Genomic DNA, 12,610 nt, shown 5'->3' with positions numbered 1-12,610 from the left:
AGATTTAGCAGAAATTGGCATCGGCGGGACGATCGATTCCCCGGACGAGATCGCATCTCGGGTGACATAAATGGAAATCTTGACGCATGAGCTTTCCTGAAGCTTGGCAAGCTGTGGTTCGAACCGTTTCAGTGACTCTAGAAATAAAATATCAGCCAAATTTTCTCAAGGGAGCCAGGCCAAACTTCCGCTGGATGTAGGCACACATACCGAAAGTCCTAATTGCCCAGGGGAACTCTATCGGCTTTGAAGTGTTACAAGCAGCTAGCTGCTCAAGTAAACCGAGAGCAATAGCAAAAGTAAAGCTGGCACCGCTACCCCCTGCAACCAGAATTACCTTGTCAAATTTCATGAAGTCCGGGACCTGCCCATATTCCCCATCCATAGAACACCTGAGCAGTTGACCTTGCTTGTTATGAGCGAGATAATAGAGATCACGGGTGAATCCATCATATGCCCGGATAACAAACTCAGGAGTGTTTGAGGAGACCATAGTGAATGGGTGAGTCTCAAACAAACGAACAGAAGGCAACCATAAAAACACATGAGACCCCGGGCGACACGAGATGTTGCACCTAAGCCTAACGTGAACTGTGCCTCCTGGCAAGGCAGTGAGCGTTGCATGATTTCCGACTGAGAACCAGCAAACTTTGGCTAGTCGTACCAGCCGATCCGTGAACCACATAGAAGACGTGAAAATGACAATCACAAGGGTTTGGGTGGATATTTTGGGTCGGTGCATCCCTACCATGATCATGATGAGGATAAACATGAGGAGATGGACCATGTAGAAAACTGCGTTGAGGTGAGCGCTAATTCGCTCCAGAGCACATTGAAGATGATACGAAAATCACTTGCCTTCGTAGGATTTTCGAATAAAGTACCCTATTGTGGATAGGCCTATAACCAACATAGCTACCCCAGCAACGGCACCGGCGGCATTATCAATTTCCTGCATCTTGTGAAGACTGCCTGACTGTAACCAACCAGCCAAGTAAACTATGGCGTGGAGGAGCATCATGCCAATGGCCGTATACCCGGCCGTCTTGTGTAGGGACGTAGCTTTTCATACGATCGTCCGCTCAAGGGAGCAAGTGGAGTATTTCGGAGAGCGAGGAAAACCAGTAGAACGAGGTTTGCAAGAGTGACCCTAGGTCTATTAGCTAGTGAGCACTTTGGAATGTAAAGTAGGGCGAGGACAACGATACCAGCCGAGGTGTTTTCCTACCTGGGAAATGGTCAGTTTCAACGCCAGGTTTTGGTTCACGGGACGGACTTACGAATTTGAGGTCTCCCAAATCAACATTGGTCAAGATAAGGATCAGGTTGATTGCCCAGTAAACCGTGTAAAGTAACCACCTTCTAAGATGCAGGCCATATATCGTCCTATCAATAGTTTTCCGTGTGGATCTATTCCTTACCATTAGCGGGTCTCATACAGAGAAACTGGTGAACGCACCGATGCCAGTGAACAAATGTATCGGTCAAAGGACCTGGCTCCCTTGAACCATACTTGAAGTAGAGAATCCCCAGCCAGTGGCGGACTATAAAAAGAACGATCATTGCCCCGAGGACAATAGCAAGATACTTGTTAGTCCAGACATTATTGCTTTGGCGAACAGCTTTTGATGCCACGGTGGTGAAGAGTTATCAAGCACACCGGACAGAACCTCTATACATGGGAGAAAAAGAACACAAGTAGGGGGTTAAGAACACAATGTGCGGCCTTTTAATTAGACTACAATAGGTATTCCCTTCCATCTACGTTCCCCCGTCCTGCATAGTGGGACTCGAAGAAATTTCCACATTGTCTGCTTGGCAGTTTACCTGGCCGGCTCTAACAGACCTTTACACCCGATCCTTTGAAAAAGTATCCTCTCTGGGGGTTTATATTATTAGTAAATAACAGGCTAGAACACTATGATAATCTCAATTCACCGGAAAAGGACGTAATACAACACGGTCCAAATATAATAAACTTATCTCTTTTACTATCTCAGTCTAGATAGGTTCTCGGTATTCTATCTGACTTTAGCTAAAGCAGTCATTCTCTCTAGTACTAAGAGAGCAATAGATTCTAATTACAGTGGAATTCGAAAAGATTGTTACATTGTCTGCGTGGTGGTAATACCTGACCGGGTCCAACTAGCTTTATACCCGGATTTCTGCGTGCTTATACATTGAACCCAAAGCAATTATTGTACAGACTTGTTATAAATATTGTCTACTATTGCTATAGATCTCTCTTCTATACTAGGAAATTGAAATCGTGATCATATGTGTCTCTGAACTTAAGTACATTTACAAGATCTTTCCTGAAAAGAACGGTGTGGGAACTTCGGCAGAGACGAAAAAGAATAAAGAATCGACCTGAGAAGAAGAATGTAACCACACCTATGGTTACACTCGTCTGGATGTTCTTCGGATAAAAAACTGGATATACAGTCACTGAACGTCTTCGGCACGGGTCGTTCAAAAATCTGATAATAATCCATCAGATTCCCACCAGTGGGTCTGTTTGAGACCCGGATCAGATAAGTCGAGTACGTATTACAACGGTATCTTAAAGCCAAGTATGTACAGTACGGTACATACATAAACTAATTACCACGCGCTCGACTAAATATTTATTTTATATGAAAAATATAGGTCAATCTTATATAGGAGCGTAGTCGACTGCCCGCCTGGAACCCTCGTTATATCTCTTGACCCCACCATTAGACGTGAATAGTGCCTTGAAAGTTTATCATAGCGACAATGGGAAATAACCCAGTCTTTGCAGTGACCGGTCAGTTTACTCCCTCCTTCCTTCATGGCTCTGACTTATTGTAAACTGCCAGTGTTCTTCATCGTCTTCCGAGAATGTCTCGAGACAACTGTTGTGGTGTCGGTTCTGTTGGCCTTTCTGAAGCAGTCTCTGGCGCCAGATGTTGGCGGTGATAGTGTAATGTACAAAAGCCTTCGAAAACAGGTAAGTGTAGTAAACCCGTCCCACGACAAAACAACGAAAAGCCTAATCTATCGCTGAATTGATTAGGTCTGGGTCGGGTGCGCATTAGGACTGTTCATTTGCCTTGCGGTGGGCGGCGGCATGATCGGTGCATTCTACAGTCTCGGAACCGATACCTTCGCGAACACAGAGTATATTTGGGAAGGCGTTTTGGGGATCATTTCATCCATGATTATCTCTGTCATGGGCGGTGCGCTACTTCGGGTGTCTAAGATCCAGGACAAATGGCGGGTGAAACTGGCCAAGGCACTACAACACAAGGCAACCGCAGGCGAGTTGCAGCAGAGCCGAATAAAGATGTGGATGGAGAAATATGCCATGTTCGTTTTGCCTTTTGTCACGGTTCTCAGAGAAGGTCTTGAGGCTGTGGTTTATGTGGGTGGAGTTGGGCTGGGACAGCCTGCAACTTCCTTCCCGCTGGCGGTGGTTTGTGGCCTTGCTGCTGGGATTTTGATTGGGTACATTATTTACCGGTATGTGGATTTCGAGTGAAACCAGTTATTTCTAGGTATAGATACTGACAAGTCTTGAAGGTTTGGGCGAACAACATCTATGCAGGTTTTTTTGGTCATCTCTACGGGCTTCCTCTACCTCGTCGCCGCCGGTTTGCTCTCCCGTGGTGTCTGGTACTTCGAAGCCAATACATGGAACAAAGTGATTGGAGGAGATGCAGCAGAAACGGGTACTGGGCCTGGATCATACGATATTAGACAGAGTGTCTGGCATGTGAACTGCTGTAGCCCGGAAATTGGAGGGGGCGGTGGTTGGGGGATCTTCAACGCCCTCCTGGGATGGACTAACTCGGCCACGTATGGATCTGTCATCTCTTACAATCTATATTGGATATGTGTGATGATCTGCTACGGCACCATGATCTACCGTGAGAGAGCAGGGCCCCTTGCGGTGATTGACCCGGCTATCAATCGGATTGCTGCATACAAGGCAAAGACCAAGACAGCTATTCTTCGTCGACCGTTGGAGATAGCGACATATCCTAGGGAAGTGGTTGGTAGTAGTGGTGTTGAGCGAGGGAAGAATGCCAGTGGTGACAGGGGAACTGCTGTTAGAGAGACTGAGGTTTGAGGTGCTATGCTGGAGACAGACAAGGTTGATCTTTCGCCTACAACCTCGGGTTGAATTAGTGATAGTCGAGATGTTACATTGGGGGGACGTGGCGGGAAACGAGGCTCAGGTGGGAGTGGGACGTTTCTGGGGGGTTAGTCGAGTGCGAACAGACACGGATTTTTCATGATACTTCTCGTACTGGGTATACTTGCCCTCTCATATTCCCTTTGTATTTTTAATACGGGCGGGGCTGCAAAATCGGAAACCTCGGACCCTATCTCTTAGCAAGTGGGTCCATACACTACTACGTATTTATACTCTTAGTATTCTTAGTACTCTTACGTACAGTATCATCGGCTTGGGCCCTACAGATGCTTGTCACACAACAATTTCCCAGGTATCATGGATGATTTTTCTCCGCGGATAACGTACCAGCCCTCTGACCAGCCGTTCAGGACCCATCAAGGGCCAGTCAGTCGGCTCGTAATTCGTACCGATGTTTCTGTTGAGGTTCAATATTCGGATGACGGTTCTGAGAAGATTGATATGTACAGTAATTTATCAATCTATACTCCGTACCATGTCCGAAACAGCCTTTTTGGGCGTTCACTAGGTAGGGTTGTCTTGCGGACTACCGGGCTCCCCCTTTCACTTCCTATCTCCCACCCTATCTGCGATTTCCCAACGAACTTCCACTGCCTGAGTCAAGAGGGCGATTCTTGCTCGGATCCTGCTTCTTTCCTTTGCAGTCCCCCTTCTTATCCAATCCAGCTGGGCCAAAACTGTCACGTACGACTTCAATATCACCTGGGTTACAGCCAATCCTGACGGGCTACACCCGCGAAAAGTCGTGGGGATCAACGGGCAATGGCCTCTGCCAGTAATTGAAGTGGATAAAGGGGATCGTATTGTCGCGAATGTGTACAATGACCTCGGCGATAAAGACACCTCAATCCACTGGCATGGCATGTTCCAAAACACCACGAATAACATGGACGGCCCCTCAATGGTGACCCAGTGTCCAATTCCCCCTGGGTCTTCCTTCACCTACAACTTTACGGTGAATCAGAATGGGACTTATTGGTACCACTGCCATACCGACGCCTGCTACCCGGATGGATATCGCCAGGCTTTGATCGTGCATGATAAAGATGCTTACTTCAACGATATGTACGATGATGAATACACTCTTACGTTGAGTGATTGGTACCACGAGCTAGTAGAGGATATTACCTTTATCAGTGTGACCAACCCTACTGGTGCTGAGCCGGTTCCGAATTCGTTTCTCGTGAATGACACCCAGGGGTCAAGTTTGACCGTTGAGCCCGGCAAGACGTACTTGCTAAGACTGATCAACATAGGGGCGTTTGTCGGGATGTACTTCTACATTGAAGATCACTCGTTCACGATCGTTGAAATGGATGGGGTATACACGGACCCAACTGAAGCCGATCTTCTTTACATCGCAGTTGCCCAACGGTATTCCATTCTGGTCACCACAAAGAACTCGACAGCGAAAAATTACCCCATAGTCACTATTGCGGATTCGTCCCTACTGGATGTCATAGAACCCGATCTCCAGCTCAATCATACCAACTGGTTAGAATACAATTCTACGGCCGATCATCCTCAGGGTGTGATGACAGTAAGCGACTCATCAGACCTAACCCCATTCGATGATATGACCCTCATCCCCCACGATCGGACTCCTCTCTTCCAAGATCCCGACGTGGTGATCGAGGTCACAGTCATTATGGACAATCTCGCGAACGGAGCCGGCTACGCCTTCTTCAACAACATCTCCTATACCAAGCCAAAAGTGCCAACCCTATACTCAGTGCTTTCAAGCGGAGACCTGGCAACAAATCCAACAGTCTATGGTGAATACACGCATCCCATGGTACTAGGGCGTGACCAGGTAGTGGAGATTGTGCTCAACAACGGCGATACCGGTTCGCACCCCTTCCATCTCCACGGGCACAATTTCCAAGTCATCAACCGATATCCCTCATACGCCGACGGTTTCTTCAGCTACGCAGACAGCGACGATCCAGTCACCTATGACTCAGCCAACCACTCGTCGTTCCCGGCCTACCCAGCCAGACGAGATACCTTCGTTGTCCCTCCCCAAGGCTACTTCGTCGCCCGTTTCGTAGCAGACAATCCAGGAGTCTGGCTCTTCCACTGCCACATCGACTGGCACCTGATGCAAGGACTCGCAATGGTGTTCATTGAAGCCCCGTTAGAGATTCAACAGCGAACAACAGTGCCAGACGACCACTGGGCAGCATGTGCGGCAGGGAATGTGTCGGATAAAGGGAACGCGGCCGGAAACACGGAGGACCTACTTGACTTGACCGGACAGAATAAGCAGCTTGCGTGGTTGCCTGCTGGGTTTACAGCTAGGGGGATTGTGGCGATGGTGTTTTCTTGTATCTCGGCTGTGCTAGGGCTGGGGTTCATTGCTTTCTACGGGATGTCAGGGCTTCCGGCTCCTGAGCGGGCGCAGGAACAGGGGGAAGTAGAGGATAGTTCAGATGGTAGGGCCGCACCCTCAGGGTCAGGGGCGTTGACAGGTGAATGACGGACTGTTGGGAGAGCGCAGGTTTGACCCTAAGAGCGTAAAAATATATCACGTTATAGACCTACTAACATATAGCATAAAGAATAGAGGTACAGGATGGTGTAGATTTAGTCTAGAAAGAACATGTTTCCCACCTTTTTCTTAACATATTTTTCTTTGGGCTTTCTGACAAAGAGGACAGGTGAGAGGAGAAAAGAGTCTTGATTCTTATTTAGGTGGCCATGAAGCCCTCAGTACGGAGTGACGAAGTTCGGCTTGGTATCAATCATTACGTCCAATGGTGATACATCGTAATACCATACGAGATTACAGCGAATCCCAACCAAGCTTTCGCCAAGTCGCATCAGCAACCATGATAAGCAACAACGGGGAACCAATCATATTCTCCACACTGGCACACGTGTGTCTTGGGCCCCTGACTGACCTCGAATTTCACTGTTCAAGATTTGGTAATTCACGAGATTGATTTAGGGTGGGTTTCTAATGATTCAGAAACTTTTTATTATCTCTAAGCTGTTTCTGCGTCCAGGTTCCGGGTTCTCTTCACGATTCTATGAACTATCCGGAGCTATAAGTCCCAGATCTATCACTTGATTACCATTTTGAAGCATCTTTAGAAGCAAGTAATTGAGCCGACACTTTAGACTCATTATGTTGACGCTGCCTAGTTAGCCTAGCGCTATTGCTTTTTCTAAGTGATGTCTTTCCCACAGTCATGTTCAAAGAACTAAGCAACATTATCATCTAATCAAGGGAATTCAAGCACCGGGCCCTGTTGTCAGATTACTTATAACAAGGTATTGCTTATATCGAATCCTACGCTTTAGTTATCGAAAACACCCACTGACATCTCGTATTCACTATCCATTTACTCTCGCAGTCTTAAACCAGCTTAGCCAGGAATCGCCTAACCGATCAGCCCTATTCTTAATCCTGGGACCCCACTCAACCAGGGAGGATCCTATGCCTTTTAGGGACAGCCCTAAACGGAGGGAAAAGGAGCAAGGATCATTTCTATAGCGTTCCGCTTTATTATTCAACAAATGATCGATGCTTTCGTTCCTTCCCGCCTATGTATTCTTACTAGTTGGCAGGCTATTACCCTGTAAGGTAGTAGATCCTCCGTTACAGCTATCTTGATCAGACGAGACTTACGACAATGACTAGAACCCACTGGTTGTCGACAACAATGAAGTGATTGTGAGGTCCAAGACAATGCAAGTGCGGTCCATAAAGTAACAGCTTAAGATAGACAAGCCATGTCTAATTAAAGTATTTATATATAATAGTTAAAAATTGGTACAAGTTGAGCTAGTATAGGTACTGATAGTATATGTCTCGAATAACTGAGTATATTGATTACATTGTACAAAGCCAGAACCTAATTTAGTATATAAAAAAGTGTCCCTATATATAATGGGTTTCTCTCTGCTAGCTAAAGTACCTCAGTCAATGATGTTTTGTCGTATACTTATGGGTGTCTATTATTTTCTGACATATAGTACGGAAAGCGTATCTGTGTTTACCGGAGTATAGATTATCGGGTTTCCTGTGTTGAAAATTAAGACCGAGAGGTTCAGACATCATAGTCCTGCTAATATTCAGATTCCTTAATAGTATTGTTATTATAATGTTCTGCGATCCCGTTTGAGGATCATACTTAGGGCCTACGCGGCCAGCAATTCCAGTATACTGGGAGCAACCAGTGTGTGCGCCGCAGATATGAGGGCTATGGAATGTTACGCTGGTTTTACATCACTCTAGGCTCTGTCCAGATGATTGGAGACCACATATTAGTGGGCCCTTGGGCATACCAATACCGGCTTGAAACGACTTAGCGAATACCTTTTTAGCAAAGCCTTCAGTACCCGAATCGGCTACCGTTTAAAAAGTGCTTTTGTGCAACACAACGAGCCACTGAGAGCAACATAACCGCCAAGGATATCGGGATACTACTGGTTTAGGAAATTAAGTTGGATTCAGGGGCGCAAGGCCCTGGGGTCTATGTGTGTTGAAGCTGCCTAAATAGGCCTGGTGCGGTCATTCCTAAGCGATCTTTTCTCCCATTCAAGCATCTCACTAGAAATTCAAGGAAGATGTTCCCCACGAGATATCTAAACATTGGTAATAGAAGCTCATGTTTATGAGGCATATTCAGCTTCGAATTTCTTGAAACTTGGGAGAGCAGCAACTTGTAAGACACAGAACTTTAATTCTATTCTAAGATATCCGAAGTTAGTCACTAGCCCCTTATTCGCGGAATCCTTCCAAGTTCACTGCCCAGTGCATCGTCAACTTCAATTTCAGGTTCAGGCACCCCGTGCACGGACCCGACCACGTCGCCCAATGAGCCGAGTGCTGACTAGTCTGACACTGGACTATGCTATTTTGAGCTAACCTCTACCCGAGTCACTCAAGAGACTGGTGGTCGATGAATATACATAGATTGCACATAGTTTTGGTTATTTACGATATCTTATACCTCATATAAGAGCATAGAGGGCCCGGGGTGGAACAACTGAGAGGCATGTTCGTCCTGAAATATCGAACAATGTTCAATTTTCAATCTGCTGGGAACCGATGTCATGTGATATCTACTGAGTTTGACACGCACGAGGTGGGACATGTCAAAAAAGTGGACTGGCACTGGCATACTGGGGTCCGGAAAGCATGTTCTTTAGTTGGCTCTTCCACGGAGTATTGGTAGCCTTTCCTGGAGGAAGAATCCGGAGCAAATCAGCCGGGGACACTCTGCAAGAGTCTATATACCTTTGTCATTCCTTTTTATCTCTTTTTCTTTTTTTGAGGATACGTTGTTCAAAACTCACCATCCTCCACGGCAGAGAGAGAAGGAGAGCTGAGCCGTGTTTCAAGTCGAGGCCAAGTGGATGGAGAATTAAATTTGACTTGCCGCCTCCGACGGTCCAGAAGACTCCAAACTTCAAGAAGCAACGGGGGCTCAGCGAATGAATGGAGCGACCTGTCGAGAGCGGATACTCCCGTGCGACGTCTCGGGGCGTGGCGCAGTTCTCGCCGTTGCGAACATGGTGAAACAGGAGGCCTGGACCCAAGCCATGTCCCGTTCCATTGGCTACCATGTCTCCCGGTTCTGCACGTTAAAGATCCACTTTAGACACATCCGTCCATCAGCGACATGAGATGTTATTCATGGAACTTACGCACTACGCCCCTCCATGGCACTAGTTCTCCCCGAGGCCAAATCCTTTTTTTTCTACGGCTATTTTCTTTATTCTTAGCACTGGCGCTGTCTGTGAGTCGGGAAATATTGTTCGCTTGGCGTCCCGGAGGGGGATTTCTACTGAAAGTTAGGACCCCCGTCTGCGCCCTCTTAGGGTTAATGACCAGACGATACTTGCTGTAGCACTGTAGCACGGTACACTGTACACTGTACACTGTACAGTAGATATAACCCCGGCGCGGACCCATTCGTTTAGTTCGATCTTGTTTCTTCTCCATCTTTTTGTCTATCGCTAATTCTTTAGTTCACTCCTTTTTCTGGTTTTAGTCTGGCAATTTCATTTATCATCCTTTGAAAAAAGGGTTCGATCACCCTCTTGCACACGGTTTTATACCTTGATTTCTTTCTCCTTTTTTCTTTTTTCTTTTGTGTTAGTGTCTGTATAGCACTTTACACCCCTCTCCTCGTTGGTCCCGTACTACTCCTTAATCCATTTGCATCCTCCAAACACCCGATGGAAGGACACAGTTCACCACCCACTGCCGCTGCCGACGTGTCGGCACAAGCTGGCGAGGGCCCTGCTCCAGTTCAAGCCGATATTCGTTCTCATGCAGTTCATCACGACCAAGGCACCGTCCCGCAACGAGAGCCGTCACCAGGTCGGCGGGTAACCCCACGCCCGACCTTTCTAGAAAACCTCGCCAATACTCGAGATACCCAATTTATGCTTGACCGACGGAACTCTAGCGAATTGGATCGGTACTTCGTATGTGCTTGAGTCTTTAGTCATCTGGGAGAGGTAAACGATGGTCTAACCAAGTTCTACATCTAGCATGGTCCCCGTGATTTGGACAAGCATTCTAAATGGCCCACCTTCCTCCGAATGCATGGCAGTGTGCTGCCCAAAATGATCCTGCCGCTGTCGTTTGTTGCGGCATGGGCTACTCTGATCACATTAATCTCGAAATTTGTACACAATCGTTAGTATAACTGGGAATTTCATTCAGGGATGCGTTCGGCTGACCAACGGGTAGTGGGGATCAACAACATTCTACTCACAGTGACGGGTTTTGTCGTCGGTTTGGCACTATCTTTCCGGAGTTCAACGGCTTACGAAAGGTAGGCGAGCTGTTACCGCATCTTGTGCCGTGAGAAATTTCTAAACTGAATCATATAGATGGGCTGATGGACGCAAATACTGGTCGCTGCTTATCCAGACCTCACGCAATCTGGCGCGCACTATCTGGGTCAATACTAGCGAACGTGAAGGAGAGTTGGGAAAGGAGGACCTCCTGCAAAAACTGTACGTTGACACGAACTGCAAATGACCTCAGTTGTATATCGTCCCTTCTGACAATGGTAGTACCGCACTAAACCTGATCCTGGCTTTCGCGGTTGCACTCAAGCATAAACTCCGTTTCGAGCCGGACATCGCGTACGAAGATCTTGCGGGCCTGGTCGGCTACCTTGACACCTTCGCCAAAGATGCGCATGACCGTCAGCGCCTCCAGCCTCAGCGGAAGTCACTCTGGAAGTCAACGGGAGAATACCTGGGTGTCTCCTTTGCCGAGTCGAACCCCCGGAAGCTCATCAAGCGATCCAAGAAGCCACTGGGCCATCTTCCTCTGGAGATTCTTAACCATTTATCGGCTTATATCGACAGATGTATTGCCAACGAGACTCTCAGTATCAGCTTGCATCAGGCACAAGCCAGTATGTCCCACTCGCCTCTTTGCGATGCCATAATGAACATGAACACTGACATATATCATAGTCAACGGCCTGGCTGCCCTGAACGAAGTCGTCACGGGAACTGAGCGCGTCCTTGACACCCCACTCCCAACAGCGTATAGCATCGCCATCGCCCAAATCGCCTGGATCTACGTTATGTCTCTGCCCTTCCAACTCTACAACTCCCTCACATGGGTGACAATCCCTGGCTCAATTGGTAAAGAATCCATGTCCTAACCAGTCAGAAGACATTGCGTGGAATCTAACAAATGCATCCAGTGGCCGCATACATCATCCTCGGTCTCGCCACTATCGGTAGCGAAATTGAGAACCCCTTCGGTCAGGACGTCAACGATCTTCCGTTAGAAACCTACTGCCGACAAATTGCTTTGGAACTGGATATCATCGCCGCGACTCCAGCGCCTCGTGTCGAGGATTTCACCGTCCGTGACGATAACTTGGTGCTGTATCCGCTTAGCATGGACGGCTACAATGACTGGAAGGACCGGAGCGTCGCGGAGATCAGAGCTGCGCTTAGAACAAAAGTGGTCGCCAACTCCCCTTCTTCTGCATTGGGATCGGATGAGTCGACTGTTGTTGGAAGCATGAGCAGTAAACAAACGGTTTAGACGGACCATTACGCTTTAAGAGTCAAGACCTTAGACTCGAAAAAGAAGGGAAAAACAAAAAAAAAAAAAAAAGGAATCGTTCTTTGAAAAGTAACTATCAGCGCGGGCATTGGGTCTCTTTTTGAGCATGCGCGTTTCGGTGTTTCTATTGCGTGAGGACAGGGAGTACTCCACTTGTTACTGCTATATTACGTTCATGTTATTGGTTGTGAATATGTTGGTTTGGGATAATTGCTACTTGCTGCGCAGATGTACATGGATGGATTTATACATTAGACTGTTCATATTGAAACGACTAGATTGTCTTGGTTCGAGCGAAAAGTTCCCTTTCTTGCAGTGCGTCCCATAGGTCTTCCTACAAGAGCTATTGTAAGAGTGCACCCGAAATCACG

General features: G+C 47.3%; 3 protein-coding genes across 3 annotated transcripts; all 3 read left to right on the top strand.

Moving 5' to 3' along the window:
• Window positions 1–2,757: 2,757 nt before the first annotated feature.
• On the top strand, window positions 2,758–6,659 carry BDV38DRAFT_278407 (iron permease FTR1 family-domain-containing protein; the record flags this gene model as incomplete). The annotated part of the gene is made up of 5 exons (XM_032058708.1): window positions 2,758–2,788; window positions 2,841–2,971; window positions 3,038–3,483; window positions 3,544–4,055; window positions 4,825–6,659. The coding sequence occupies 5 exons, from the start codon at window positions 2,758–2,760 to the stop codon at window positions 6,657–6,659; spliced, it is 2,955 nt and encodes a 984-aa protein (XP_031918300.1).
• Window positions 6,660–10,031: 3,372 nt separating this feature from the next.
• BDV38DRAFT_236177 (UPF0187 domain membrane protein) lies at window positions 10,032–12,290 on the top strand. Its single transcript, XM_032053427.1, has 7 exons — window positions 10,032–10,624; window positions 10,691–10,838; window positions 10,893–10,977; window positions 11,036–11,161; window positions 11,222–11,571; window positions 11,633–11,806; window positions 11,869–12,290. The coding sequence occupies exons 1-7, from the start codon at window positions 10,373–10,375 to the stop codon at window positions 12,216–12,218; spliced, it is 1,485 nt and encodes a 494-aa protein (XP_031918299.1). The 5' UTR covers window positions 10,032–10,372; the 3' UTR covers window positions 12,219–12,290.
• On the top strand, window positions 12,258–12,610 carry BDV38DRAFT_236173 (uncharacterized protein). Its single transcript, XM_032053426.1, has one exon. It carries the CDS (start codon window positions 12,346–12,348, stop codon window positions 12,565–12,567), a length of 222 nt encoding a protein of 73 aa, XP_031918298.1. The 5' UTR covers window positions 12,258–12,345; the 3' UTR covers window positions 12,568–12,610.

The sequence above is a fragment of the Aspergillus pseudotamarii genome (genome assembly GCF_009193445.1).
Source record: "Aspergillus pseudotamarii strain CBS 117625 unplaced genomic scaffold BDV38scaffold_5, whole genome shotgun sequence".
Lineage (NCBI taxonomy): Eukaryota > Fungi > Ascomycota > Eurotiomycetes > Eurotiales > Aspergillaceae > Aspergillus > Aspergillus pseudotamarii.
This window is presented reverse-complemented; position numbering and strand designations above follow the sequence as displayed.

Coding starts and splice junctions, on each gene's coding strand:
- BDV38DRAFT_236173 (XM_032053426.1), top strand. CDS start 12,346: ATGCGCGTTTCGGTGTTTCTATTGCGTGAGGACAGGGAGTACTCCACT.
- BDV38DRAFT_236177 (XM_032053427.1), top strand. CDS start 10,373: ATGGAAGGACACAGTTCACCACCCACTGCCGCTGCCGACGTGTCGGCA. Junction 10,625..10,690: donor GCGAATTGGATCGGTACTTC/GTATGTGCTTGA, acceptor TTCTACATCTAG/CATGGTCCCCGTGATTTGGA. Junction 11,162..11,221: donor GAGGACCTCCTGCAAAAACT/GTACGTTGACAC, acceptor TGACAATGGTAG/TACCGCACTAAACCTGATCC.